Here is a 25,880-nt window from a genome sequence, read left to right as displayed (position 1 = left end):
GAGATATGTAAGGAGAAATCCTCTATTGAGAAATTAGTTCCCTAAGATCAGGCTGTACACAAGCCTGTAGGACATTTTCTTAACTAGTGATTGATATGGGAAGGCCTAGGCCATTGTGGGCAGTGCCACCCCTAGACTGTTGTTTGTGGGTTGTATAAAAGGCAGGCTGAGCAAATCAGGAGGCAAGCTTGTAAGCAGTTGTTCTCTGTGGTCTCTGCATCAACTCTGCCTCCAGGTGACTGACCTGAAGGCCTCTGATGGTGAACTGTGGTATGGAAGGGTAAATGAAAACAAACCTTTCCTCCTCAAGTTCCTTTCAGTCACGTTTTGTCAGAGCAGAAGCCCTAAGACAGACATCTTCCTCCTTTCCTCTTTGCCTTGTTCCTTTGAGACAGGGTTCTCACTGAACCTGAAGCCTGGGTTTAAGGTAGACTAGCTGACTGTAAGCCCCTGGAATCTGCCTGTCTCAGCCACCACAACTGAGGTCACAGACATCCACGCCATGCAGCTTTTATGTGGTGTTAGGAATTGGAACTCAGGTCCTCAGGCACAGCAAACATTCTTTTTGTGTGTGACAGGGCCTCACTATACACCCCTGGCCTAGAACAGAAATCCACCTGCCATTGCCTCTTGAGTTGGTATTAATGGCCTGTACCACCACACCTGGCTATAGGAAACATTCTTACTCAAGGAGCCATTTCTTCAACCCTCACCTTATTTTTTAAAGATTTTATTTTTAAGTGTGTGTGTGTGTGTGTGTGTGTGCTTGTGTGGGGGTATGTGTATGAGTGCAGGTGCCCTCAGAGGCCTGAGATGTCAAATCTCAGTTGGAGTTGAAGGCAGTTGTGAGCCATCCAGCGTGGGTTCTGGAAACAAACTCAGGTCCTCTGTAGGAGCAGGAAGTGCTCTTAACCACTGAGCCATCCTTCCTACTCCCTGCTCCCAGTGGGCGGGTGGTGGTGGTGGTGGTGGTGGTGGGAGGCACTTGGGAGGCAGCGGCAGGTGGATTTCTGTTCTAGGCCAAGGGTGTATAGTGAGGTCCTGTCACATACAAAAAGAATGTTTGCTGTACCTGAGGACCCGAGTCCCAATCCCTAACACCACATAAAAGTTATGCTTTTGAGACACGGTCTCATTATGAGGCTTTGCAACTCACTGTGTAAATCAGGCTGGCCTTGAATTCACAGAGACTCGCCTGCTTCTGCCTCCCAAGTGCTGTGATTAAAGGCATGTACCACCATGGCTGACTCTAGATCTATTCTAATTATGTGTACGTGCATGTCTGTCTGTATGTATACATGTGTGTAGGTGTTCAGGGAGTACAGAAGAGGGTACGAATCCTCTGGAGCTGAAGTTTATGGGAAGCTGTACAGCTGCCCAACATGGATGCTGGGGACTGAGCTCAGGTCCTCTGCAAGAGCTGCAAGTGCTCTTAACCCCTGAGCCATCTCTCCAGCCCCCATCACTAACTTTTAACAATTAAAGTCCCTGAAGCAAAGTATCTACTTTCTCTATCATCTGCCAACACAGTATCTCACTGAGTCAATAATAATAAGAGCAGTGTAAGGCTAGCAAGACATCACAGAAAGCAGTAAATGTCAGAGGTTTTTTTTTTTTTTTTTTTAAATAAAAAACAGTGAAATACAAAACTAATTGCTTTTTAAAACTATCTCATACCAATTGTCTGTACTTTGGTATAGACAATTAAGTTCTATAACCAAGCATAAGAATCACTGTGGTTAAAGGCACTTGCCACCAAGCCTGAACTTACATGCAAGGAGAGGACCAAGTACTGAAAGTTGTCCTCTGACCTCCACATGTACACAATGGCATACACAAACACAAAATAAATGTTGTTTTAGTCACTTGCAAATGGATGCATGGTAATGGATGTAATAAGCCCATAAAAAGGAGCCCCATCATCATTCTGGAGAAATAATGGACTATTCTGTTTTGCAGAATTACTATGAAGGCAGAGAGTTCAGGTCATTAAGACAGTTGGCAGGCACTCAACAAGCATGAAGTTATACTAAATATATTGAATGATCTGGAAGATCCAGGCTCTGTGCGGGGCGCATTACATCTGTGTTCTGTGCCTCCTGGTCGTCTCTGCAGAGCGACAGTTGTCATTTCACAAGCAGGAGGCAGATCAGAGAGGATAAAAGAGCAGCTTAGGCTCAGTTAGTGTAGGGCCAAGGCTAGGTTTACTGACTCCAAGTTTCTGCCACTCAAAATTATGACTGCATATGGAAATTGTTTGATGGATATAAAGAAATACAGCTAAAGCACACTGTATTTCCCTAAATATAAAGTATAAAAGCAGTAAGGAATCTTCCAACAGCTGTTCTCAAGGGCTGGATTTTGTGCTCAGAAACATCTGTCTCCCAAATCAAATAAATCCTGAGGAAAAAAGTCTAGGAGTCTAGGGCTGTCAAGATAGCTCAGAGGACAGATACTTACCACCAAGTCTTGCAACCAGGACCTACATGGTGGAAGGAGAAAACTGATCTCACATGGATGAATATAATAAATATTTTTTAAAAATCTATGGCTTTGGGTTCTGATTCCTCACAATGTAGCTGCCTGAACTCGGCCCCTCATCTATGAGATGAAATTCTGAGTTACACAGATCCTTTCTCACTCCAAAAACCATTTTCATCCTTTTGGGGTAAAGGGTCCCTCCAGCTGTGGCTGCCTCTAGCGGAAAAGTACTGTAGAAAGTCTAAAAGTGGAAAACAGCAGCACCAGAATGACATATGTAGTAAAAGTTCTGCAGAGAAACAACAGATTTATAACAAGGAGCTGGTTCACAAGGTTATGAAAGCCAGTGAGTCCCCAGCCAAGTAGAAAACCACTGGTTTATGACTTCAGTTCAAAGATCAACGGGGTTATATGCCAAAAGAGCAAAAGTTTCTATTCAAGTCTAAAGTCTACTGTACCCTCTTAGCTCTTCCTTTTCATTTCCTTCCTTTTTGAGATAGTTTCTTGGTGAACCTGGAGCTCACTGAGCTAGACTGGCTAGCCAGTGGGTCACTGGGATTCACCTGTCTCTGCTGCCCCCCTACTGAGGTTATGGAATACGCCACTATGTTCAGCTTTTGGGAGCAGGGGACCCAAACTCAGGTTCTTATGTTTTTGCAGCGGACACTGTACCCTTAATCTATCACCTCAGCCAGCCTTTCATCTTTAACTGACTGGATAGGTTCACATTAAGAAATGCAATCTGCTTTACTTGGTTTACCACTAAAATGTTGTTAATCTCAGAGACACCTTCAGACATACCCAGAATGTCAGACCAAAATAAGGGCACCTTGTGGTGTAGTCACCTTGAAAGGTGACAGCAGAGGGTACCAATTATCAAGTATCCAGTATGTGCCAGGTGCTTCCCTGAGCATTCCCTGTGTAATACCATTCCGCAAGGCAGTTACTTATTACCCATGTTATTAAGCTGAGGAATTGGAGTTTTAAAGATTTAGGTAACTTGTCCCAAGTCACTCAACTAGAGACTAGCAACAGAATTCTTGTTCCATTTGCTTTTGTTTATAGACAAGTGATCATGGGTCCCACGCAGGCCTCAGACATGCTTTGTAGTGATGACTTTGACTTTCTGGTCCTGGGATTACAGGTGTATACCACCATGCTGCATTTGTGTGATGATGCAGGTGTAGCTTGTGCTGTGTACACAGCAGGCAAGTCTCCTACCAGCTGAGCTACATCTCAAGCCTGAGTTCAGTTTTCAATCAGAGGTAAAGCAAACTTTTTCCAGCAATGATAAAAATCCAAAGAGGAATGTCTGGCAGAACTTGCTATGTAGCTGAGGATGGCTTTGAACTTCTGATCGCCCTGCTTCCACCTCTTGAGTGGTGGGACTCGAGGTGTGCACCACTATGTGGTTTGTGTGGTGCTGGAGATCAAACCTAGAACTTCACACAGGCTAAGCAGGCACTTTACTTAGCTAGACCCTCAGTCCTTGGATGCACTATTTTTGTTTGCTTGTTTTGCTTTGAAGACGGTTTCTTTGTGTAGCCCTGGCTATCCTGAAACTCACTCTGTAGACCAGGATGGCCTCGAACTCAGAGATCCGCCTGCCTCTGCTTTCTGAGTGCTGGGATTAAAGGCATGCACCACCATTGCTGGCTACATGTAACATTTTTAAACAACCTTTTAGACTACAGACATACCATTTAGTTGCTTTGCTCTTCAAAAGACAGAATCTCCTTTAAGCTGAACATTATAAATACAAATTTTATTAAATTTCTTTTGTTATTCACATAGAAAAGGCTGCTTTTAACTGTTACACACAAAAAATGGAGAGCTCAGGATTTCCACCATCTTGATAACCATTTTCCCTTTCTCCAATGGTGTCCACCGTCTTGATAACCATTTTCGCTTTCTCCAAATGGCGTCAACTTTCAAAGTCAGTTGCTTATAAAGCTTTTAAATTCAAGTGTGTAATAGGTCCTTGTCCATCTTCTTTCTAGCTACTTAATGCACTGTTGCATAGCAACAACTTGGTTTTCTGATGCATCTTTGTTGGAAGTCTGAGAGTCTGAAATCTGCACTGGCTTGGGTGAGCATGGGGATTCTTCTGGTACCACGCATGCAAATATCCATTGTAGAAATCAGTAGCCGTTAGTGTTTTCTTAAGCATTACTGATCGTACTCCGATCCAGCTATCCTAAAGGGCAAAGAACAGACAGTGACTAGACAGTGGGGGCAAAACCTGAAAATGAAATAAACTATACTTTACAAAATGTGTCAGGCATGGTGGTGTAGCCTTTAATTCCAGCACTGGAGAAATAGGCAGGCTAGAAAGATCTCTGAGTTTGAGGCAAGCCAGGGATACAGAGTGAGACCCCATCTCAACAACAACAACAAAAACAAAAACAAAAGCAGAAACCCCCCAAGCCCCTAAAACATAATAGAAACCATTGCTTTTACTAGATGCAAAGGACATACCTTGTCTCTAAAGGTTCCTCGTGAAGGAATAACAACTGCCCTGACCTATTTCAACATAGGGAATAGAATAAAACGTTCTATTTGCAAGGTACTTTAGTCTTCTGAGTAGGTTCACATATCTTACTGTGAATAGCTATCAAATCATAACAAACCAAGGCCCGAGAGCTGGCTCAGCAGTTAAGAGTGTGCACTGCTCTTCCAAAGGACCAAGTTTGATTCTCAGGACCCGTATCACTACCTGTAACTGCCTGTAACTCCAACTCTGGGGGGACTTCAACACTCTGGCCTCTATGGGCAGCTGCACTCATACAATATTTTTTTCAATCTAAAAACAAATAATCTAAGAGGTAGGCAGAGGATGTCAGTACCAGCTGTTCAATGTCAGCACTAGATTAGAAAAGTGATGCCCGAACTGGGAGGCCCTTCCAGAGGACCCAGGATCAATTTCCTAGCATCCACATGGCAGCTCATTAACTGTAACATCAGTCCCAGTGGGTATTACACCCTTACACAGACATACATGCAGGCAAAACTGATGTGGGTTTTCCCTCTGTATGCTGTGAATATGTTTTATTACCATTGGTTAATAAAGAAGTTGCTTTGGCCTATGGCAGGGCAGATTAGAGCTAGGTGGGAAAACCAAAATGAATGCAGAGAGAAAGAAGGCAGAGTCAGGTAGGCACCACGTAGCTGCTGAAGGAGAAAAACATTGGAACCTTACCAGTAGGCCACAGCCTCATGGTGATACATAGACTAATAGAAATGGGTTAATTTAAGATGTAAGAGCTAGCTAGAAATACGCTTGAGTCATCAACCAAACGGTGTTGTAATTAATATAGTTTCTGTGTGATTATTCGGGTCTGGGTGGCCGGGAAGCCAATGCACAGTCTCTGCCTACACAAAACACCAATGCACATAATTAAATATAAAACAGAGAGAGGGAGAGAGGAGAGAGAGGAGAGAGAGAAAGCAATGTCTGAATGTCTGCAGCTGGAGGGTGACTTTTCCAAGGTAACACAAATGGTAAGAGTCAAATTCACAAGGTCCCCAGCCACAGCTGCTTCTGTGAGAGCCAAGTATGGACACAGACTATGTATATATGCAGAATTAGACCCAGAGAGGTCACCTGACATGCTCCAGAATGAATCAAGAGAGCCAAGCAGTGGCGGAGGGGCTCTGCACCTATAGTTTGTGTTGATAGATCAATCTATCACACACTTTAAAGCATGCTTTGTGAGTGTGCAGACTCTAACATAACTACCACAAGATAGAAAATACCCAGGAAACAGATGGGACGTGGAACACTTCTCAGAAACCTGTCATAGCTTTGTCAAACAATGGTCCAAGTCATTAAAAAATCCTACAGCAGTCAGGTGTGACAATGCAAGCCTTTAGTCCCAGCACTCAAAAGGCAGAGGCAGGCAAATCTCTGAGGTCGAGGTCAGCCTGGTCTATAGAGCAAGTTCCAGGAAAGCCAGAGCTATACAGAGAAACCCTGTCATGAAAAAACAAAACCAATGTGGGATGTCCTTCTGTATATGCGTTGCTTTACTGACTAATAAATAAAGCTGTTTTGACCAATGGCTTAGCAGAGTAAAGAGAATAAAAAAAATAAGCCTTATAAAGATGGAAAATACACAGAGAGTCTGGATTATATATACTATTGTGTTTTCTTTGAAGTTTTTGACTGCAGAGACATTTGATTCTGGGGACTGTTAAGCTAAACCAACATAAAGATATCTTGATTTCAAAATTTGGGTTTAAGGATATGTTGCTCTGGAAAAGAGGTTCAGCTTTTGTTTCCACAGAGGATGAAAACCTATGGATTTCTTCCAAGCTAATGTGGTTTGACGGAACAAGACCTCCTGAAAGGGCTCCATGAACCCTAAAGACACTTCGCCCGACAAACAGCAGAGTGCAGTTTGGAGAAAACAATGCCCAAAATTATTGTAGATGTTGGCTTTCATTTAAAGGAGGATATGATATAGAAATGAATGATTTACATTAGTATGGACTTTGGTTTACTGATACAAATTTAAGGTCAATTTTGTTACAGAATATGGCATTTAAAATGTTTTAAGGACTTAGACGTTTCTCAGCAGTGAAACATGTATGCTTTTGGCAACACCAATTACTTCAGAGAGGTTTATGGGCATTGAAGAAACTCGTTATGGAATTTGCCTTCAATGTGACAAGGCCAGCCATTTGGGCAAGAAATTGTTCTTGCCTGGACTGCTTAATGGTCTGCTGTATGAACTGGACATGCAAGAACCACAGGGAAATGACTGCTGAACTTGCCTAAATAAGGTGAGAAAGGCCTTCAAGGTTCCTGTTTCATGCATGAGGTTTACCAGACATTCTGAAGGACATAGAAGAAAGTGATTGACAAACTTCCAATATAGGCAAAATAATCTTTCAAATTTCCTGCTTCATGGAAGAATACTATGGGCCTGTAGGCTGAAGATGAATGCCCCAACATTACAGAAGAACCCTAGGTGACTGTCCAGGCAGCAAGATGTCTCTGTAAATTCTAGAGTTTTGGAAGTTGCTTACAATGCATTTCCTATTTACTTAGGTAATATTACTTTTTAAATATTTATTTATTTATTATGTATACAATATTCTGTCTGTATGCCTGCAGGCCAGAAGAGGGCACCAGACCCCATTACAGATGGTTGTGAGCCACCGTGTGGTTGCTGGGAATTGAACTCAGGACCTTTGGAAGAGCAGGCAATGCTCTTAACCTCTGAGCCATCTCTACAGCCCTACTTAGGTAATATTATATCCTTCTGAGGTCTTTAATGGAGCTGAAGACAGTTATAAGTATAGCTTTCCTTAGTTATGATAAAAGATAAATTAGATAAAAAACTTTAGACTCACAAAGATATTTTCCTTAATTTTCCAAATGTAAATGGAATATTGTAACTATAATTCTTGCTTAATAATTGTTTTGTGGGCTGGAGAGATGGCTCAGCGGTTAAGAGCACTGCCTGCTCTTCCAAAGGTCCTGAGTTCAATTCCCAGCAACGACATGGTAGCTCATGACCATCTGTAATGAGGTCTGGTGCCCTCTTCTGGCCTTCAGGCATACACACAGACAAAATATTGTATAAATAATCAATCAATCAATCAATAAATAAATTTTAAAAAATAACTGTTTTGTATACATAATTTTACTATGTTAAAGTTAAAGCCTTCTTTTTTAATTAGACAGAAAAGGGGAGATGATGTGGGATGTCCTATATATGTGTTGCTTTACTGGTTGATGAATAAAACTGTCTGGGCCATTCTTACAGAATGGCCAAGATCAAAAACATTGATGACAACTTATGCTGGAGAGGTTGTGGGGAAAGGGGAACACTTCTGCATTGCTGGTGGGAATGCAAGCTTTTGGAAGTCAGTGTGGTGATTTTTCAGAAAATTAGGAAACAACCTTCTTTAAGACCCAGTAATACTACTTTTGGGTATATATCCAAAGGATGCTCAATCATGCCACAAGGACATGTGCTCAACTATGTTCATAGCAGCTTTGTTATAGCCAGAACCTGGAAACCTAAATGCCCCTCGACTAAAGAATGGGTAAGGAAAATGTGGCACATTTACACAATGGAGTACTACACAGCAGAAAAAAATAACAACAGCTTGAATTTTGCAAGAAAATGGATGGAACTAGAGAACATTATTTTCAGTAAGATAACCCAGACACAGAAAGACAATTATCACATGTACTCACTCATAGGTGGTTTTTAAACATAAAGCAAAGAAAACCAGCCTACAAATCACAATCCCAGAGAACTGAGACAACAATGCGGACACTAAGAGAGACTTACCTAGATCTAATCTACATGGGAAGTAGAAAGTAGAAAAAGAGTAAATTGGGAGCATGGGGACCTTGAGAAAGGACTGAAGGGGGGAGAGAAGAGTCAGGGAGGGGAGCAGAGAAAAATGTAGAGCTCAATAAATATCAATTTAAAAAAAACTGTCTGGGCCAATGGCTTAGCAGAGTAAAGCCAGGCAGGAAAACTGAACAGATTATATATATATATATATATATATATATATATATATATATATAGAGAGAGAGAGAGAGAGAGAGAGAGAGAGAGAGAGAGAGAATAGGCAGAGTCAAAGAGATGCCATGTAACTGCCAAAGGAGACAGATGCTGGAACTTTACCAGTAGGTCACAGCCTTGTGGTAATATACAGATTAATAGAAATGGGTTAATTTAATATATAAGAGCTAGCTAGGCCGGGTGGTGGTGGCATACACCTTTAATCCTAGCACTCAGGAAGGAGAGTCAGGAGGATCACTGTGAGTTTGAGGCTAGCCTGTGTATACGAACTAGTTCTAGGACAGGCTCCAAAGCTACAGAGAAACCTTATCTCAAAAAACAAACAAACAAACAAGAGCTAGCCAAGAAGACCCTTGAGCTATTGGCCAAACAGTGTTGTAATTAATATAGTTGTAACTAATAACATTTCTGTGTGATTATTTGAGTCTGGTAGACAGGAAATGAATGAGAAGTCTCCATTTACACAAAACCCCACCATGTAGTCCAGGCTGGCCTGAAACTCACTGTTTCTCAGGCAATCCTCCAGACTAGGCTCTAGAGTGCTAGCTACACCATGTTCTCAGTCACTCTAAACTTTTAAAAGAAGTATTATTACTCCTGTGTATGTGCGCATGGCAGGGGGACACATGCAGAGGTCAGACGTCAGCTCTGTGGAGCTGGTTCTCTCCCTCTATCTCTATGTGAATTCTGAGGATTGAACTTAGGTCATCAGGCTTATGTGTCAAGAGCCTTTATCTGCTGAGCCATTTTTACAGCCCTCTCCAGTCATTTTAAAGCATTAAAAAAAATTAGGTTAAGGAGATGGCTCAGTGGATACAGCATTTGCCAAGCAAGCATGAGGACTAAGTTTTGGTCCTCAGAACATACATAACAGCTGCAGAGAGAGGAAGGCAGAGACAGGAGAATGGAAGGAAGCTCATATGCCAGCTCAAATAATATGGAAAGAAAAACTGATACCCAAGGTTTTCTTAACTTTCATGTGTGTTGTGGCATACATGTATCTGCATTCACACACCCTACACAATACACATTTTTTTTTTCAAGACAGGGTTTCTCTGTGTAGCCCTGGCTGTCTTGGAACTCATTTTGTAGACCAGGTTGGCTTTGAACTCAGAGATTGGTCTGCCTCTGTCTCTCAAGTGCTGGGATTAAAGGTGTGTGCCACCACCACCTGATTTATGCAAATATTTTTGAAAAAGTCATTTAAAAAATTCCCTCTGGACATATGAGACAGATCAGTGACCAGAGGCACTTGCTGCCAAGTCTGATGACACAGTTCCATTCCTGGGATGCACAGTGCAAAGAGAGAGCCAACGCCTCAAAGCTGTCATCTGAGCACATCTGTGGGATATTTTCTTACTTGTTAATTGATGTAGGAGGGCTCACCCTACTGAGGGCAGTACACCCCCAACCAGGTAGGCTTTGGCTGTGTAAGAAAGGTAGCTAAAGAGGTTGGAGAGAGAGTTCACTTAAGAGCACTTGCTGCTCTTGCAAAAGACTGGGGTTCACTTCCTAGCATCCACATGGTGGTTCATTACCATCTGTAACTCTAGTTACAGGGGACCCAAAAAATTCTGACCTGTATGGGCATCAGGCATGCACATGTAGGTAAAAGACTCATACATGTAAAATAGGGAGGGAGGGAGGGAGGGAGCCAAGCAAGCAGGCAGACAGGTAGGTAGCTGAGAGTCAGTTTTAGGCCACACATTGAGTTCAAGGCTGGCCTAGGCTACTTAGTAATACCTCATCTCAAAAGAAAAGGAAAAAGAAATACAAATTGCAAAGTCAGTAAAACAAGCACAGTAACTTGAAGCCAAGTCAGCGTACCTTGCAATGAACCAGCAGCATCTGCGATTGTCTGTGGTATACCACTGACCCTGGAGCCACAGTTTGTCCTGTTAATTTGGGGTCTAATGGGGGAGACAGGGGCGGGGGGGAACACAAGAGAAACAGAGAAATAAATCATGGTACTTCCTAAAAATCAAAAACATCTTGGAGGTGGGATAGAACAGGTATGGCACTTGCAAGACCCTGGGCTCCATCTCCAGCACTGATAACAAAATTTAAAAAAGGAACAAAAAGAATCTTCAGAGGCAGAACTAATGATGGAAAGGACACACTTACTGAGGTCCCAACTCTGCAAACCTAAACCTAGAGCCAGGTGCTCCGGCTACATTACGGATCCAAAGGAAGTGTTCCACACATAAGATGCTATAGTCCTTTGCTCCGTCTCCCAAGGATCACCTTCAGTGCTGAATCTGCTTAGTACTGTCATTTTGACAGGTTAACTGCCTAGCAGTGGAGCAACTCACAGGATGTTGGAGACTTGCAATGGGTCCTCCCACTGCCTCTGGACTAGAACAGTGCCCACTGCAGCCCACATGCAGAAGACGCTGAGGGACCTCGAGGGAACCAACTGTAGGGTGGGATGCTGTGCTCTCCCTAAACTGTCCATACGTTTTCACTATGAAATTCTCCAGCACGAATCAACTCAGTCATTCCACAGCTCTCCAGTCCTATGCAAGAGGACACAGAGCTCCAACCTCCAGGGTCCATGTGACGATTGCAAAGGGTAAGACAAGGGACTGTGAGTAACTGTGAGGTGTTATTACTACTGCACTAAAAAACAAAACACAAATCCTTATGTTTAGTGAATGTGGGAATTAGAAATATGGGTGGAACAGCAGTTTTAAATGGACTGTAGTGAAAACGTGCCAGCTATTCAAAAGTACCTGTGAGGATGGAGTTGTTGACTTCTACTAGATCCAGAAGTTTAACTGTGTTCTCCAACCAGAGTGTCTGCAATGGAACCTGCAATTGGAATGGAAGGATTCATGAAGGAATGCATTCAACTCCCAAGGCCTTTTGACACTGCTGCATATTAACTCAGTCTGACTTTTCTTCCACGTTCTGAGGAACTGGACACTCAGTCACTAATCTGCTGAAACAGAGTCTGAACATGACAGTCTGTTTCATCTCTGCAGTATGTATAAAATCTCAAGTTTTATGAAAGTAGTCTTAATATTTCCAATTAAACATTTATGCTCAGCTGGGCACAACTTTAATCCCAGTACTTGGAAGGCAGAGGCAGGCGGATCTCTGTGAGTTCGAGGCCAGCCTGGTCTACAAGAGCTAGTTCCAGGACAGGCTCCAAAGTCACAGAGAAACCCTGTCTTGAAAGAAAACAAAAAGGAAGGCACTGTTGACAGTTTGATGTGTGTGTCTCCACATCACTCTCCTCGCACCAAATGTTATTAGCACAAAGACCTGGAACATGGCTGTCAGTGTCTTTTCCACCTGAGTATTTGCTCAGCATCCTGTCTACAATACCTTTATAAAAGACATTTCAGTTATTTCCAATTTCTTGCTATTTCAGACAGCAGCTTCTTGCTGTCAGTTTCTAAACTGCAGAGCTGGCTGGCTGAGTAGAAGACATTTGCTATTAAGCCAGATGGCCTGAGTCCTGTCTGACAGCCACTCATGATGGAAGGAGAGAACTGATTTCTGAAAGATGTTCTCTGAACAACACATGCATGCCATGGCAGACACACGTGTACACACATACACAGACGGCTTTGAAGAGACACTTTTAGAAACATGCCTTTTTGATATGGAGGTCCTTCTGTATATGTGTTGCTTTTATTGGTTAATGAATAAGGAAACTGCCTTGGCCTGGGATAGGGCAAAAGAGCCGGGGGAGGGGAACTAAACTGAATGTGGGGAAAGAAGGTGGAGTCAAGAGAAGCCATGGAACTGCCAAAGGAGAAAGATGCGAGTTGTAGCGAGAACCTTGCCAGTAGGCCATGAGCCTCATGGTAAAATATAAAATAATAGAAATGGGTTAATTTAATACATAAGAGCTTGCTTGGAATACACTAGAGTCATTGGCTAAGCAGTGATTTAATTAATACAGTTTCTGTGTGATTATTTCGAGGCTGAGCAGCTGGGAATGAACAGCCTCCTACAACAAATTGACGTATCAACATGGGGCTGACTAAATCCTCATAAAAACCTGAGAGGGCTTGGAAAGAAATTCTAGACACTAAAAAACAAAGTTTATCAGCATTTTTTTTTCAGATGGGTTCTGCTTGCTGGCGGCATGCTGCAGCTCTTTTAATCAAGGTCTTCCTGATTCAGCAGTAAGATAAAAAAGCTGCGCGATTTTGAAATGGTGGCTTCCTGGGCTGTACGAACTCTGGCTCTTTCAGGAGGCCAAGCATTTAATGGGGTTTGTGGGTAGCGTGCTGCAAGTTACTTGGTGGCAGCATGAGCCAACTGGTTATCAGAGTTGAGGTAGTGAGGACAGCTCTCACCCAGCAGTCTCAGAGTCAGTGAACTGACTTCCACCATATTGGACTGGGCAGAGCAAGTAGGCACTTAGCATTTTAAGACACACTTCTGGTCAGAAAATAATTACAGATACACAATAAAGACAGATTCAGACATAAAAGACCTCTAAACAAGACAAAGAGTGTTTAAAAAATGTACATAGGCTTGGGATAGAGAAGAAAAAGAGTAAAGAGACAGTAAATGTAATATAAAAGAGTACAGTCATAGATTAAAGGAGTAAAGATAATACAAATAAACATTAAACTTGTAGAAAAAGTAATAGAGTAAGAAAAATAAGCCACATAAACATGGAATATACACAGGGAGTCTGGATTATGTATATTATTGTGTTTTCTTTGAATTTTTTGACTGTGAAGGAGCTAAATACAGAGAGACATTTCATTGTATGGACTGCAAAGTTAAACCAACATAATGGTATCTTGACTTCAAAATTTGGGTCTAAGGATATGCTGCTTTGGAAAAGAGGGTCTTCTTTTGTTTCCACAGAGGATGAGAGCCTATGGAATCCTTCCAGACAAATGTGGTTTGATGGACCAAGACCACCTGAAAGGTCTCTGTGAACCCCCCTAAAAACTTACTTCACCCAACAAAAGCAGGAAACAGTTTGAAGAGAACTACACCCAAATTTCCAAATATTGTTTATAAATGTTTGTTTACATTTAAAAGGGGATATGCTATAGACATGAATACTTTACATTGGTATGTGTCTTGGTTTATTGATACAAATTTAAGGTCAATTTTAATATACTGTTTATATGTATTTCTGATCTTGATTAAGGTGTTGAATTTGTATAGTTCATTTAAAACTGTAATGTATAATTAAGAAATATAGGTTAGCTGGGTGGTGGTGGTACACGCCTTTAATCCCAGCACTTGGGAGGCAGAGGCAGGAGGATTTCTGTGAGTTCGAAGCCAGCCTGGTCTATAAGAGCTAGTTCCAGGACAGGCTCCAAAGCTAAAGAGAAACACTTTCTCAAAAAAAAAAAAAAAAAGAAAGAAATATAAGTTAATAGATAATCATCTATAATAGTCAAGCTTGTAGTCATGTTAGTTAGATTTTCTAGATGTACAGAGATGTATTTCAGATGGATAGGCATTCTTAAAACCTTTCAAAGACTATAGAATATGGCACTTAAAATATTTTAAGGACTTAGGACTTTTCACGACAGTAAGACACATCTGCTCCTGGCAGGACCAATTACTTCAATAGGAAGATTGAAGAGGCTCCTTACGGAGTTTGTTAGCCATTTGGGCAAGAAACTGCTCTTGCCTGGGCTGTTTGAACTGGACATGCAGGAAGGACCCACAGAGAACTATCTGCTGAACTTGTCTAAAGGTGAGACCGTCCTTCGGGGTTCCTGCTTCATAAAACAGTCTGTGAGACATTCTGTAGGACACAGAAAAAAAGTGACTGACAAACTGCCAATATAGGCAAAACAGTCTTTCAAATTTCCTGCTTCATGGAAAGTTCTGCCAGATACTATGGGCCTGTAGGCTGAAGACTGGATGCTCCAACGGTACAGAAAACTTTGGGTGACTGTCCAGGCAGCAAGATGTCTCTGTCAATTCTAGAGTTTTGGAAGTTGCTTACAATGAACTTATTGTTTACTTAGGTAATATTAAATCCTTCTGAGGTCTTTGATGGAGTTGAAGAATAGTTATAGTTTTCCTTTGTTATGATAAAAGATAAAGTAGATATAAATATTGTAACTGTAATTCTTGCCTAATACCTGTTTTGTTATATGTAATTTTACTAAGTTAAAGTTAAAACTGTCCTTTTTATTTAAACGGAAAAGGGGAAATTATATGGGAAGTCCTTCTTTATATGTGTTGCTTTTATTGGTTAATGAATAAAGAAACTGCCTTGGCCTATGATAGGGCAAAAGAGTAGAGTTAGGTGGGGAAAACTAAACTGAATGTGGGGAGAGAAGGTGGAGTCAAGAGAAGCCATGTAGCCCCGCTGGAGACAGATGCTGGAACTTTACCCTGTAAGTCACAGCCTCATGGCAATACACAGATTAATGGAGATGGGTTAATTTATGAGTTAGCCAGAAATACACTTAAGCTACTGGCCAAAAAGTATGGCAAATAATATGGTTTCTGTGTGATTATTTCATTTCTAGGCAGCTGGGAACATTCAAGCAGCCTCCTACAACACCTTTTTGTTTGTCTGTTTTTCAAGACATGGTTTTTCTGTGAAACAGCTCTGGCTGTCTTGGAACTCACTTTGTAGACCAGGCTGGCCTCGAACTCACAGAGATCCACCTGCCTCTGCCTCCTGAGGGTTGGGATTAAAGTCATGTACTACCACATCAGGCTTAAGCAGTTTGATATTTTAAAAAGTGTGGAATGTAAAGAAGGACCAGAGGTTAAGAACACTGGGTGCTCTTTCAGAGGATCTGGGTTCAATTCCCAAATACACACGGTAGCTCATAACTCTCTGTAACTCCAGTCCCAGGTGATCAAATACCCTCCTCTAGCCAACAGGAGCACTAAGGACACGTATGGTACAAAGACGTACAAGCAGACAAAATGCCCATATACATATAATCAAATTAAGGTAGAGCCATTGGGCCTCCATCTAAGACTGGAGAGATGGTTCAGTGGTTAGGAGAGCTTGCTGTGAAAGCATGAGGATGGGAGTTCACACTCCAGAACAAACATGCATACGTGTATCCACACAAGCCTGAAACCTAGGAAACTGCCATTAACTCCAGCTCTGAAGAATCAGATGGTATCTCCTGGTCTCTGTGCATGCATGGGCATGTGCACCTGTACACACATGCTCATATACTCAGACACACAAGGACACATATAAAGAAATTAAATAAATCTTAAATAAAAAGAAACGGCTTCCACTGGCAAGGGCTATCTAGCCACCCAGTAGTACTATTTATTAGCTAATTCACTCCCCCCCAATGTGAAATGCCATCTTTGCTACTTTAACACATTTACAATATAAACAAACAACAAAAGTTGATTGAAAGTTTAATAAAAATCAACATAAAAGGAAATTATTTCTCTCAGTTTCTCTGTGTTCACTTATTTTCAGACTATACGCTGATGCTGAATTTTTAAAACATTAAGTATATGTGTGGAAACAGAGAGATCTAGAGATTCAAATCCAGTCTAGGTTACATAGTGAAACTGTTTCAAAATAAAAAAACAAACAGCAGAGAAAGGAAGGAAGGGAAGGGAGGGGAGTGGAGGGGAGAGGAGGGAAGGAGAGAGAGGAGAAGGGAAGAGAGAGGAGGGGACGGGAGGGGATGGAGAGAAAGAAACAAAGACGCCAGGTACTGGCTCCTATCTGTAACCCCAGCACTCAGAAGTTTAATGCAGGAGGATGCCTGAATGTGAGGGCAATGTAGACTACACAGTGAGCTCTAAGTCAGTCTGGATCAAAATGAGACCAGATCTCCAAACAAACAAGCAAATCTGGGCCTGGAGATGATTTAGTGGTCAAGAGCAAGTGCGGCTCCTCCACGGCTCAGGACAGTGGCAGGACATCTGAGGGAGTTTCAGTGAGGATCCAGTATTGATGGCGTAGCAAAAGCCAGAGGCCTTGAGCCAGACCAACAACTCGCTGCAACGAACATTTGCAAGAAAAGCTGCTAGGCAAAAAGAGTATATGTGTGATACACCACAGCTCCCAATGCCACTACGACAGTTGAATATGTGATGGAGAGGCGAGCGAGACAGGAATGAAGTGTTTTTTTTTTTTTAAATAATTATTACTGTTTTAATTTTTCTCTTCTCTTTTGTGGGGGAGGCTACAAGGGTTGAGGGTAGACATGGAAGGGCTGGGAAATGAGTGGGACTAGGGTGCATGATGTGAAATTCCCAAAGAATCAATAAATAAATTATGTTAGAAAAACAGAAGAGCAAGTGCGGTTCTTGCAGAAGATCCAGGCTCAGTTCCTAGTGCCCATGCTGGATGGCTCACAGTCACCCCAAACTCCAGCAATAGGGAGATCTGGTGCCTATGCGCATACATACACACATATACCCTACCCTGAACACACATATACACATAATTAAAAATAAAATCTTCTACAAAGTGAGTTCTAGGAAAGCCAGGACTGTTACACAAAGAAACCCTGTCTCAAAAAAAAAAAAACAAAACAAACAATCCTCTACCAAAAAAAAAAAAAAAAAAACCAACAAAAAACCCCCAAAAATCTTTTTAAGAAATACTGGCCAGATGCAGAAAAATAAACTAGTTGGAGTTAGAACACTTAAGGTTCGTTGCTTACTAACTGGCCACACCTAAGTTACTTATCTTGTTTTTATTCTCCTTGTCTATGACAGGGTATCAAACCTGCTTAGGAAATACTGAAGAATGTACACCTGAAAGCACTTTGTGAATTCCAAGACCTTTGTCAAAACTTAAATTTTAAAGTTTAAGAAAATTTCCTAGGTTTAGTTTATAAAATTTACTCCTAAATAAAAATACCCAGAAAGGAAACAATATGGTAAAAACACAATCCAAACTTTCAACTCACTATATCCCCAATGGCGAGGTGAAGTCTGAGTACTTGCTCTGAGGTTTGCTCCTCCCACTTGACACAGCTGGTGCCAGCAGAAACCTTAGGGGCTGAGAGATGAGAAAAGAGCAAGAATGAACATGGTTCCGTGTTCATGAACTGACAGAGTGAGGCTGAATCACGGGCAGAAGAGAATGCTCAGCTTCGGCATATGCCTACAACTTGCTACCATATGGAGTAAAAGCAGACCTGACAACCCCAGAGAGGAAAGCACCCTTCCAACTATGACTCAGCTCCAGAGAGGGCAGGCAAGACAGCTTAGCGAGTAAAGGCGCTTGCTTCCAAGTCTGACAACCTGAGTTCATAGCCTGGAACCTCCATGGCAGGAGAACCAGCTCCTGAAAACCATTCTCTGGTCACACAGAGCATGGCACACACATTCGCCTCTGTACAATAAATGAAGGAAACAATTTGTCAGCCCAGAGCAGTAAGATGGTTATGTTAGACTTATAGAAACAAACTTTTTATCAGATTGTGGTGGTGTACATCTTTGATCCCAGCACTCTGGAGGCAGAGGCGGGCAGGTCTTTGTGAGTTTAAGGCCAATCAGGTCTACAGAGTGAGTTCCAGGACAGCCAAGGGGTGCATAGTAAGACTCTCTCAAAAAATAAAAATAGACAAACAAATAAAACAAAGCAAGCATTTTTTTAAAAGACAAAAATAAACAATATGCCAGGCAGTGGTGGGTCACACTATCTTTCTGCTTTTAATTAATGCATTTACTTTTTATTGATTTTTGCACTTGACAATACAAAGACAAAAAAGCAGAGCCTGGAGAGACACTAACTTTTTGCTCTTTGGTTCCCAGCATCCACAGGGCGACTCACAACCATTTGCAACCCTAGTTCCAGAAAACCCTCTTTTGACACTATCCACATGTGGTGGTGCACACATACACACATGCAGCAAAAAATTCACACACATAAAAAGATCTTTTAAAAAAAAAGAGAAAAACTTAATTAAGGAAGCAATATCAAAGATGTATTGTCAAGTGCAAAAATCAATAAAAAGTAAATGCATTAATTAAAAGCAGAAAGATAGTAATTTTTTTGTTGTTTTTTTAGATAGGGTTTCTCTGTGCAGACCTGAGAACCCTGGAACTCACTCCATAGACCAAGGCTGGCCTCCAACTCAGAGATCCACCTGCTTCTGCCACCCAAGTGTTGGGATTAAAGGCGTGCCACCACTAGCAATTTTTTAAATTAAATAAACAAAAAGGCCAAGTGTGATGCCATACACCTGTAAATCATAACTTGGGGGATAAACGCAGGAGAAGCAGGAATCTAAGGTCATCCTGAACAATACAGCCAGCCTCGGCTCCATAAGACCATGGCTCAAAAAGCCAAATTCAGAAACAACAAAGCAAAGAGAAAGACAGACAGCAACTGAGTCCTAAGGCAATCTCTTCTTAACTCAGAAAAATCTTTGTTAGGATTTGGTTGAGGCTTCAGCAGCATGGAGACACTCTTCTGGAGCTACACCTTGAGCCCTTTTGATATTAAAATTTGTTTTTCAAAAACTACATTTTTAGGTGTGGTAGTACATACCTATAATTCCAGCAATTGGGAGGCTGAGGCAGGAGGATGGATGTGATTTCTAAGCTATCCTGGGTAAGATCCTGACTCAAAACAAAAAAGAAACTCAAAACACACCAAAAATTGTTTATGTTTTGGTAACTAATTAGAATCATACTAGCAAAAACTGAAGATTCAAGAAATCTTAAAAATGTGTACCTGGAGGGGCGGGGCTGGAGAGATGGCTTGGCAGTTGGGAGAGCTGGCTGTTCTAGAGGACCTGAGTTCAATTCCCAGCAGCTCACAGCTGTCTGTAACTCTAAGATCTGACACCCTCACACAGATGTACATGCACACCAATGCACAGAAAATAAAAATTTAAAAGTTAAAAAATGTGTTCCTTGAATCCTAGTTGTGTGTGTGTGTGTGTGTGTGTGTGTGTGTATGTGTGTGTTTTAAGCAGATATAAAATCGATTCTTGGACATTTAGGAAAACCTGTGTGGACTGGATATTGGATACTACCTACCAACCAGGACATGTTCAATGCTTTCTTCATTTTAAAGGATTAAAAATTTTTATTTTCGCCAGGCAATGGTGGCGCACGCCTTTAATCCCAGCACTCGGGAGGCAGAGGCAGGCGGATCTCTGTGAGTTCGAGACCAGCCTGGTCTACAAGAGCTAGTTCCAGGACAGGCTCTAAAGACACAGAGAAACCCTGTCTCGAAAAACCAAAAAAAAAAAAATTTATTTTCATTTTACACATATGAGCATTTGGCCTGCATGTATGCCTCTTTGTGTATCACATCCATGTAGTGCCACATGGGTCAGAAAAGGACATCAGATATCCTGGGACTAGTGTTACAATGGCTGTGAGCTGCCATATTGTTGCTGGGTATCTAATCTGCATCCTCTGCAAGAACAGCCATTGCTCTTAACCCGAGCCACCTCTCCAAGAGTGCATGCTGATGAATTTATACCCACAAGTGAGCAATCAGAATTTAAAATATATACACTAAATATACAGACAGGAAGATTTGAAGCAAACAGGTTCTACATGCTTCTTCAAATAAAATGTTGGGGGAAATGCTGAGGATGAAGCTATAGACTAAGGGGGGCTCTCACCAACCATTATCTGGGAAAGCACATACAACACAGTGATGAAGTCAGAGCCTTCAGCCACCACCATGACAAACAAAACCTTTACAAGACGTCAGAGTGTCTGTGGCTCTCACTTACCATACGTCACTCCCTCAGCTGGCTGCGGCCTCCCATTGTTCAGACTTTCAGGCAAACTTTTCAAAACTGAAATAAGCTACAAAAGGAGAGGGAGAGATCACAGAGTATATTCAGCAGAACAAGGCAGACACATCACAGTTCCGTGCCATGAAGTCACCTGTCCCAGCAAAGAGCGGTGGCAAACTGACCTCACCTGTAAGGACGTGTGCTCGTGGATGGCTACACCAAGCTGCTCTGTGGGCGCGAGCACTGAACTGCCGCCAGCGTGGTCTGCAGCTGGCCTGGCCGCGCAGCTCTCACTATCAGGCAGCCAGTGTGGAGCTCCTACCACTCTCACAATGTGAGGCAGCGGGGCCTCACGGGAGCATGTTCCGATCCTACCCAATAACCTCCTGGTGCTCTCATTTTGGAAAAGCTCTATACCTCTCAACACTGTATTTGCGAAATGAGTGACAGCAACAATTACCTCAGGATTGTTAGGAGGGTGGAAAAGAAAAATCACAGAGTGCCTAGAACAGTCCTGATAAATGGCAGTCACCATGGAAAGTCACTTCTAAGGGAATGCCCAGAATAGGGAATACGTACAGATTCCTAGGGTGTGGCAGGTAGCTGAGAGAAGTAGCCAAGGAATGTATAAGAGAGCAGAGAGGAGGCCCGGGAAGAATAAATACCTATGAGATGGAAGGAACCTCTGAACATCGCCTATTTTATTGGAAAGCTTTTATTGAGCACCCATTCTGCAATCCTCAGTGGTCACGAATACTGAGCTAACTTTTAGGAAGTGAGGGTGAGGAATCACTCTGCTGGTTGTTAAAACAGAATCTCATTACCCCATGGACCTGGGGCTCTTGATTCTCCTGCCTCAGCCTCCTGAGTGTGAGGTTACAGGTGAATATAACCATGTCTGGTCGTAAGCTCAGTCCTGATCTCACTCTCTCAGGCTATTTTATTTCTTTATAGCGTGCGTATGAACCAAGTGACAGTCAGAGGACTTTCAGGAGCCGGTTCTCTCAGGTTGCTGGGCCTGGTGGCAAGCGCCTTTACCTGCTGAGCCATTCCACTGCCATGTCCCCTCCCCCACCAATAAAGCTTAAAAATTATAAATCATAAGATTACTTTTTCCCTCATATTGCTTAAGAAGCCTTCTAAACGGATGAAAAGCCAGGGTCGGGTGGGGGAACTGTACCATGTTGGCACCGAGTTTTGACAACACTGCTTCCAGTTCCTTTGATGTGCTCCTGGGAGGCACAGGGATGGTTTCCTGCTTGAGAATTGGGCCTATATCAAACCTAGCAAGAAAAAGGCAGCCAACGTTATTACTTGTTAGGACAATGTGTTTGTCTACATAGCACAAAGAGAGTTAACTGCAGGCTATTACTCAAACTGTTAGCCATTCCAATTTGAGGTCACCCTGGAATATCTGAGACACTCACTGCCTCACAAGCAAGGTCGAGCGAGTTTGGGTGCACATGCTTTTAATCTAGGTCAACCAGGGATACACAGTGACTCTCTGAAGAAAAAAAAAAAAAAAAAACAACCACAAAACAAACATACAAAAAAAAAGCTCCAAATCCTTCTGTCAGTTATATCATTTTAAAGAAAATCAAGTATTTAGAGCTGGTCAGTGATGGCACGTGCCTTTAATCACAGCATTCAGGTGGTAGAGGCGGGTGGCTCTCATGAGTTTGAGGGCGGCCTAGTCTACAAAGTGAGTTCCAGGACAGCCAGGGCTACAGAGAGAAACCCTGTCTTGAAAAACCAAAAAAAGAAAAAGGGTGGGGGGGCTGGAGAGATGGCTCAGCCATTGTCTGCTCTTCCAAAGGTCCTGAGTTCAATTCCCAGCAACCACATGGTGGCTCACAACCATCTGTAATGGGGTCTGGTGCCCTCTTCTGGCCTGCAGGCATACACGCAGACAGAATATTGTATACATAATAAATAGATATTTTTAAAAAAGAAATCCAAGTGTTAACAGTTCCAATGACAAATTTACAAGGACTTTAAAGAGACTGTATGAATCTCAAAGACTTACGGCTTATGTTAGAAATTAGGAATATTCAGAACAACTACAAAGGCAAAGAGCACCACTGGGGAATCACCCAAGTTAGCACACTCCAACCAGTCCCCAACCACCAAGGCCCCATACAGACGACAAATTCACGTTAATAAGCTCTACCTTTTGGGTCTAACTTGCATAACTGTTACGCCAGTGACTGTGTCTCCATGAAGCACTGTGTGGATTATCGGGGCGGGACCACGCCACCTCGGGAGGCAACTGGGATGTACATTCAATATGCCACTGAGTTAGAAAAGGCAGAAATTAGTGTGGGCATTAGTTACTGCTACCAAACGAACACGCACTTTCAGCATTCAACTTTCAAGAGCCTGGTATGGGGGCACATATTAACCCTAACACTTGGAAAGCTGAGGCAGGAGAACTGCTGTGACTTCTAGGCCAGTCTGTGCCACAGATTGAGACCCTGTTTCAAAACAATCATCATCCGCAAAATACCTAACGCTTGTATCACCAAAACTATATAACCTGTAGGGTTAGAAGCACATGACCTTGAGGTTTGCATCCCCTAAAACAAAGTTAGGTAAGTTCACACTCACCATAAGCAACCAGTGAATCTTAATTAAAAACTAGCCGAGCGGTTAAGAGCATCTGTTGAGAGGACCCGAGAACTGGTTCCCAGCACTACAGTGGTTCACAATCATCCCTGACTCCAGTTCCAGAGAATCTGACACCCTTTTCTGACCTCCCTGGACACCAGGCACATACATGGCACACACGCATATTATGCAAGCAAAATACTTATGCACATAAAATAAAAATATCTATGCAAAAAAAATTTAATTAAAAAACCCCCAATACTCGGGAAGCAGAGGCAGGCGGATCTCTGTGAGTTCGAGGCCAGCCTGGTCTACAGAGTGAGCTCCAGGACAGCCAGAGTTACCTTGAGTGAGACCCTGTCTGGAAAGAATAAGAAAACAAACAAAAAAGGGCGGCGGGTGGGGGGGGGGATAAAAGTTTCCATTATGGCCTTTTGGGTTCTAGACCTATTCAGAGGCATGACTTCTACACTGTATTTCCTTATAAATAAAACTTACTAGGGAAACTTAAGAATAAGAGCCTCACTCAAAAGTCGGCCAAAGGAAGCCACTACTCCAACGTCGTACTCTCCGGATCCCACATCAGGCCACTCGTACAGGGGCAGCCGGGACTGGATAGCATAGTGCTTCACTGGCAGTCCTTTGGGGGATGGTGAAGGCACTGTGACAACCTCCAGGCTTTCAATCAACTTTTCCTCTTCGTCATCTCTGAATCAGACAGATGAGAGACAAATGACAGCAGTGAGCAGCTCACAGCTAGACTCCATGCAGAGCAAAGCTATTCCTGGAATTAAACTCACGACTCATTTAGGGCTAAAATAATTAAAATTATTACAAACAACAAATAGAGTTTTTTGTTTAATTAAAAAAAATAAACTTTATGGGGCTGGAGAGATGGCTCAGTGGTTAAGAGCACTGACTGCTCTTCCAGAGGACCTGGGTTCAATTCCCAGCAGCCACATGGCAGCTCACAACTGACTGTAACTCCAGTTCCAGGGGAGCAGACACCCATGGCAAAACCCCAATGTACATAAAATAATTAAAAATAAACTTTATTATTGTTATTGGGTACGTGTCATGTATGTGTGTAAGTGCGGGCGTGTGCGACAGCATGTGTCTGGAGTAAGGATAATTGGCAGGAGTCAGTTCTCGCCTTATAGCACCCAGGTGTATAGTGACACAACTGTCTGTCACTCCAGTTCCAGGGACTGTGACACCCTCTTGCGGCCTCCATAGGCACCAGTGAGGACACACACACACACACACACACACACACACACGCACGCACTTTAAGAATAAACCTTATCTCGAAAAACCAAAATAAATAAATAAATAAATAAATAAAAATAAAAAAGAATAAACCTTATTTAAAAAGAAAAATAGGTATTTGTAGGTCGGCAGAGACGAAGGTGACAGACCCGGGAAGGGAAGATGCCAGGAAAACAAGGGAATGATAAATAACCAAATAACCTTAAGCTGGGGAGGAAGTGGGACGGTGGACGCGTCAGACTTTCAGGAAAAGCTGAATTACAAATAACGCTCTCCCTAGCAGACGCGGTTTGTCAAATCTCCTAACTACTACACGTATACGGAACCGTTCTAACTTAGAAATGTATTCGTTTAAAAACGGTTCGTTCGGAAGCTGGCCCTAGAAAACACGGTGTGCAGAGGTGCAAGGAACTGGAGGCCACCACTGGAGCGCAGCAAGCCCGGGAAGGGACGATCTTTGGAGTCACAGCCCATGTTGGCTAAGCAGGCCTGCTCACGGCCTTGGCCTCCGGCGGGGTCTCTCCGAGCCGGGGTTCCCACGCGCAGGAGATGTAGGGCCTGGACTCCACGGCACGCCTTCCCGGGACCCCGCGACCCTTCCCGCCCTGGGGTCGCCGCCCCGGCCCGGCGCTGAGACCCCGCCCCGGCCCGGTACCTGGCGGCGTGCAGAGCCCGCAGCGTCTCCCGGGCAAAGTGGTCGGTGCCAAGGAACAGCACCCTCCAGGGCGGCTTCTCGCGGACTCGGGAGCCTCGGCTGTCTCCGCCGGAGGAGACGCCGAGCCCGGCCGGTGCCTGACACGAGCAGCGAGGCCTCCCTCCCACCAGCAGCGGACCCCAGCAGCGCCGAACCAAGAGCATCACCTCAGCCCAGCGGCCCACCACGCGCATGCGTACTCAGGGGGCGGGGCGTATGGTCGAAGGCCCCGGCTCACGCAGAGGACGGGGCGGGGCCTGTCGCGTGGGAGACTCAGAGTTAACGCTGAGGAAGAAATTTGGTGGTATTTAGCCACGTCCCTTAAAGAACACTGCACACACACACACACACACACACACAAAGACACACACAAAGACACACACAAAAGCAAGATACTCATACGCATAAAATAAACCTTTAAAAGAAACTTAAATCTTTAAAAAACTTTACAATTTTATTTTTAATTCTGTGCATGCGTGTATCTATCTGTCCCATGCGGGTACTGGAAATTGAATTCTGTGTGTGTGTCCCGTGTGCATTCTGGGAACTAAACTTTTGTAAGAGCAGCAAGTGCTTTAAAAATATGTGCATGTGAATGTTCTGTCTGCATGTATGTATGTGCACCAC

General features: G+C 43.0%; 1 protein-coding gene across 1 annotated transcript; it reads right to left on the bottom strand.

The window, feature by feature from the left end:
- Positions 1-4,218: 4,218 nt before the first annotated feature.
- Positions 4,219-25,452, bottom strand: Mtfmt (mitochondrial methionyl-tRNA formyltransferase). Its single transcript, XM_038324228.1, is given in 10 exon segments — positions 4,219-4,514; positions 4,517-4,678; positions 10,860-10,942; positions 11,765-11,843; positions 17,885-17,976; positions 20,678-20,753; positions 21,864-21,966; positions 22,854-22,976; positions 23,789-23,998; positions 25,215-25,452. Coding segments are annotated over 10 exon segments (1,194 nt in total). The 5' UTR covers positions 25,448-25,452; the 3' UTR covers positions 4,219-4,481.
- Positions 25,453-25,880: the final 428 nt, after the last annotated feature.

This window comes from Arvicola amphibius, chromosome 3 (genome assembly GCF_903992535.2).
Source record: "Arvicola amphibius chromosome 3, mArvAmp1.2, whole genome shotgun sequence".
NCBI lineage: Eukaryota > Metazoa > Chordata > Mammalia > Rodentia > Cricetidae > Arvicola > Arvicola amphibius.
The sequence above is the reverse complement of the archived record's forward strand: the minus strand, read 5'-3'. Positions and strand labels throughout refer to the sequence as shown.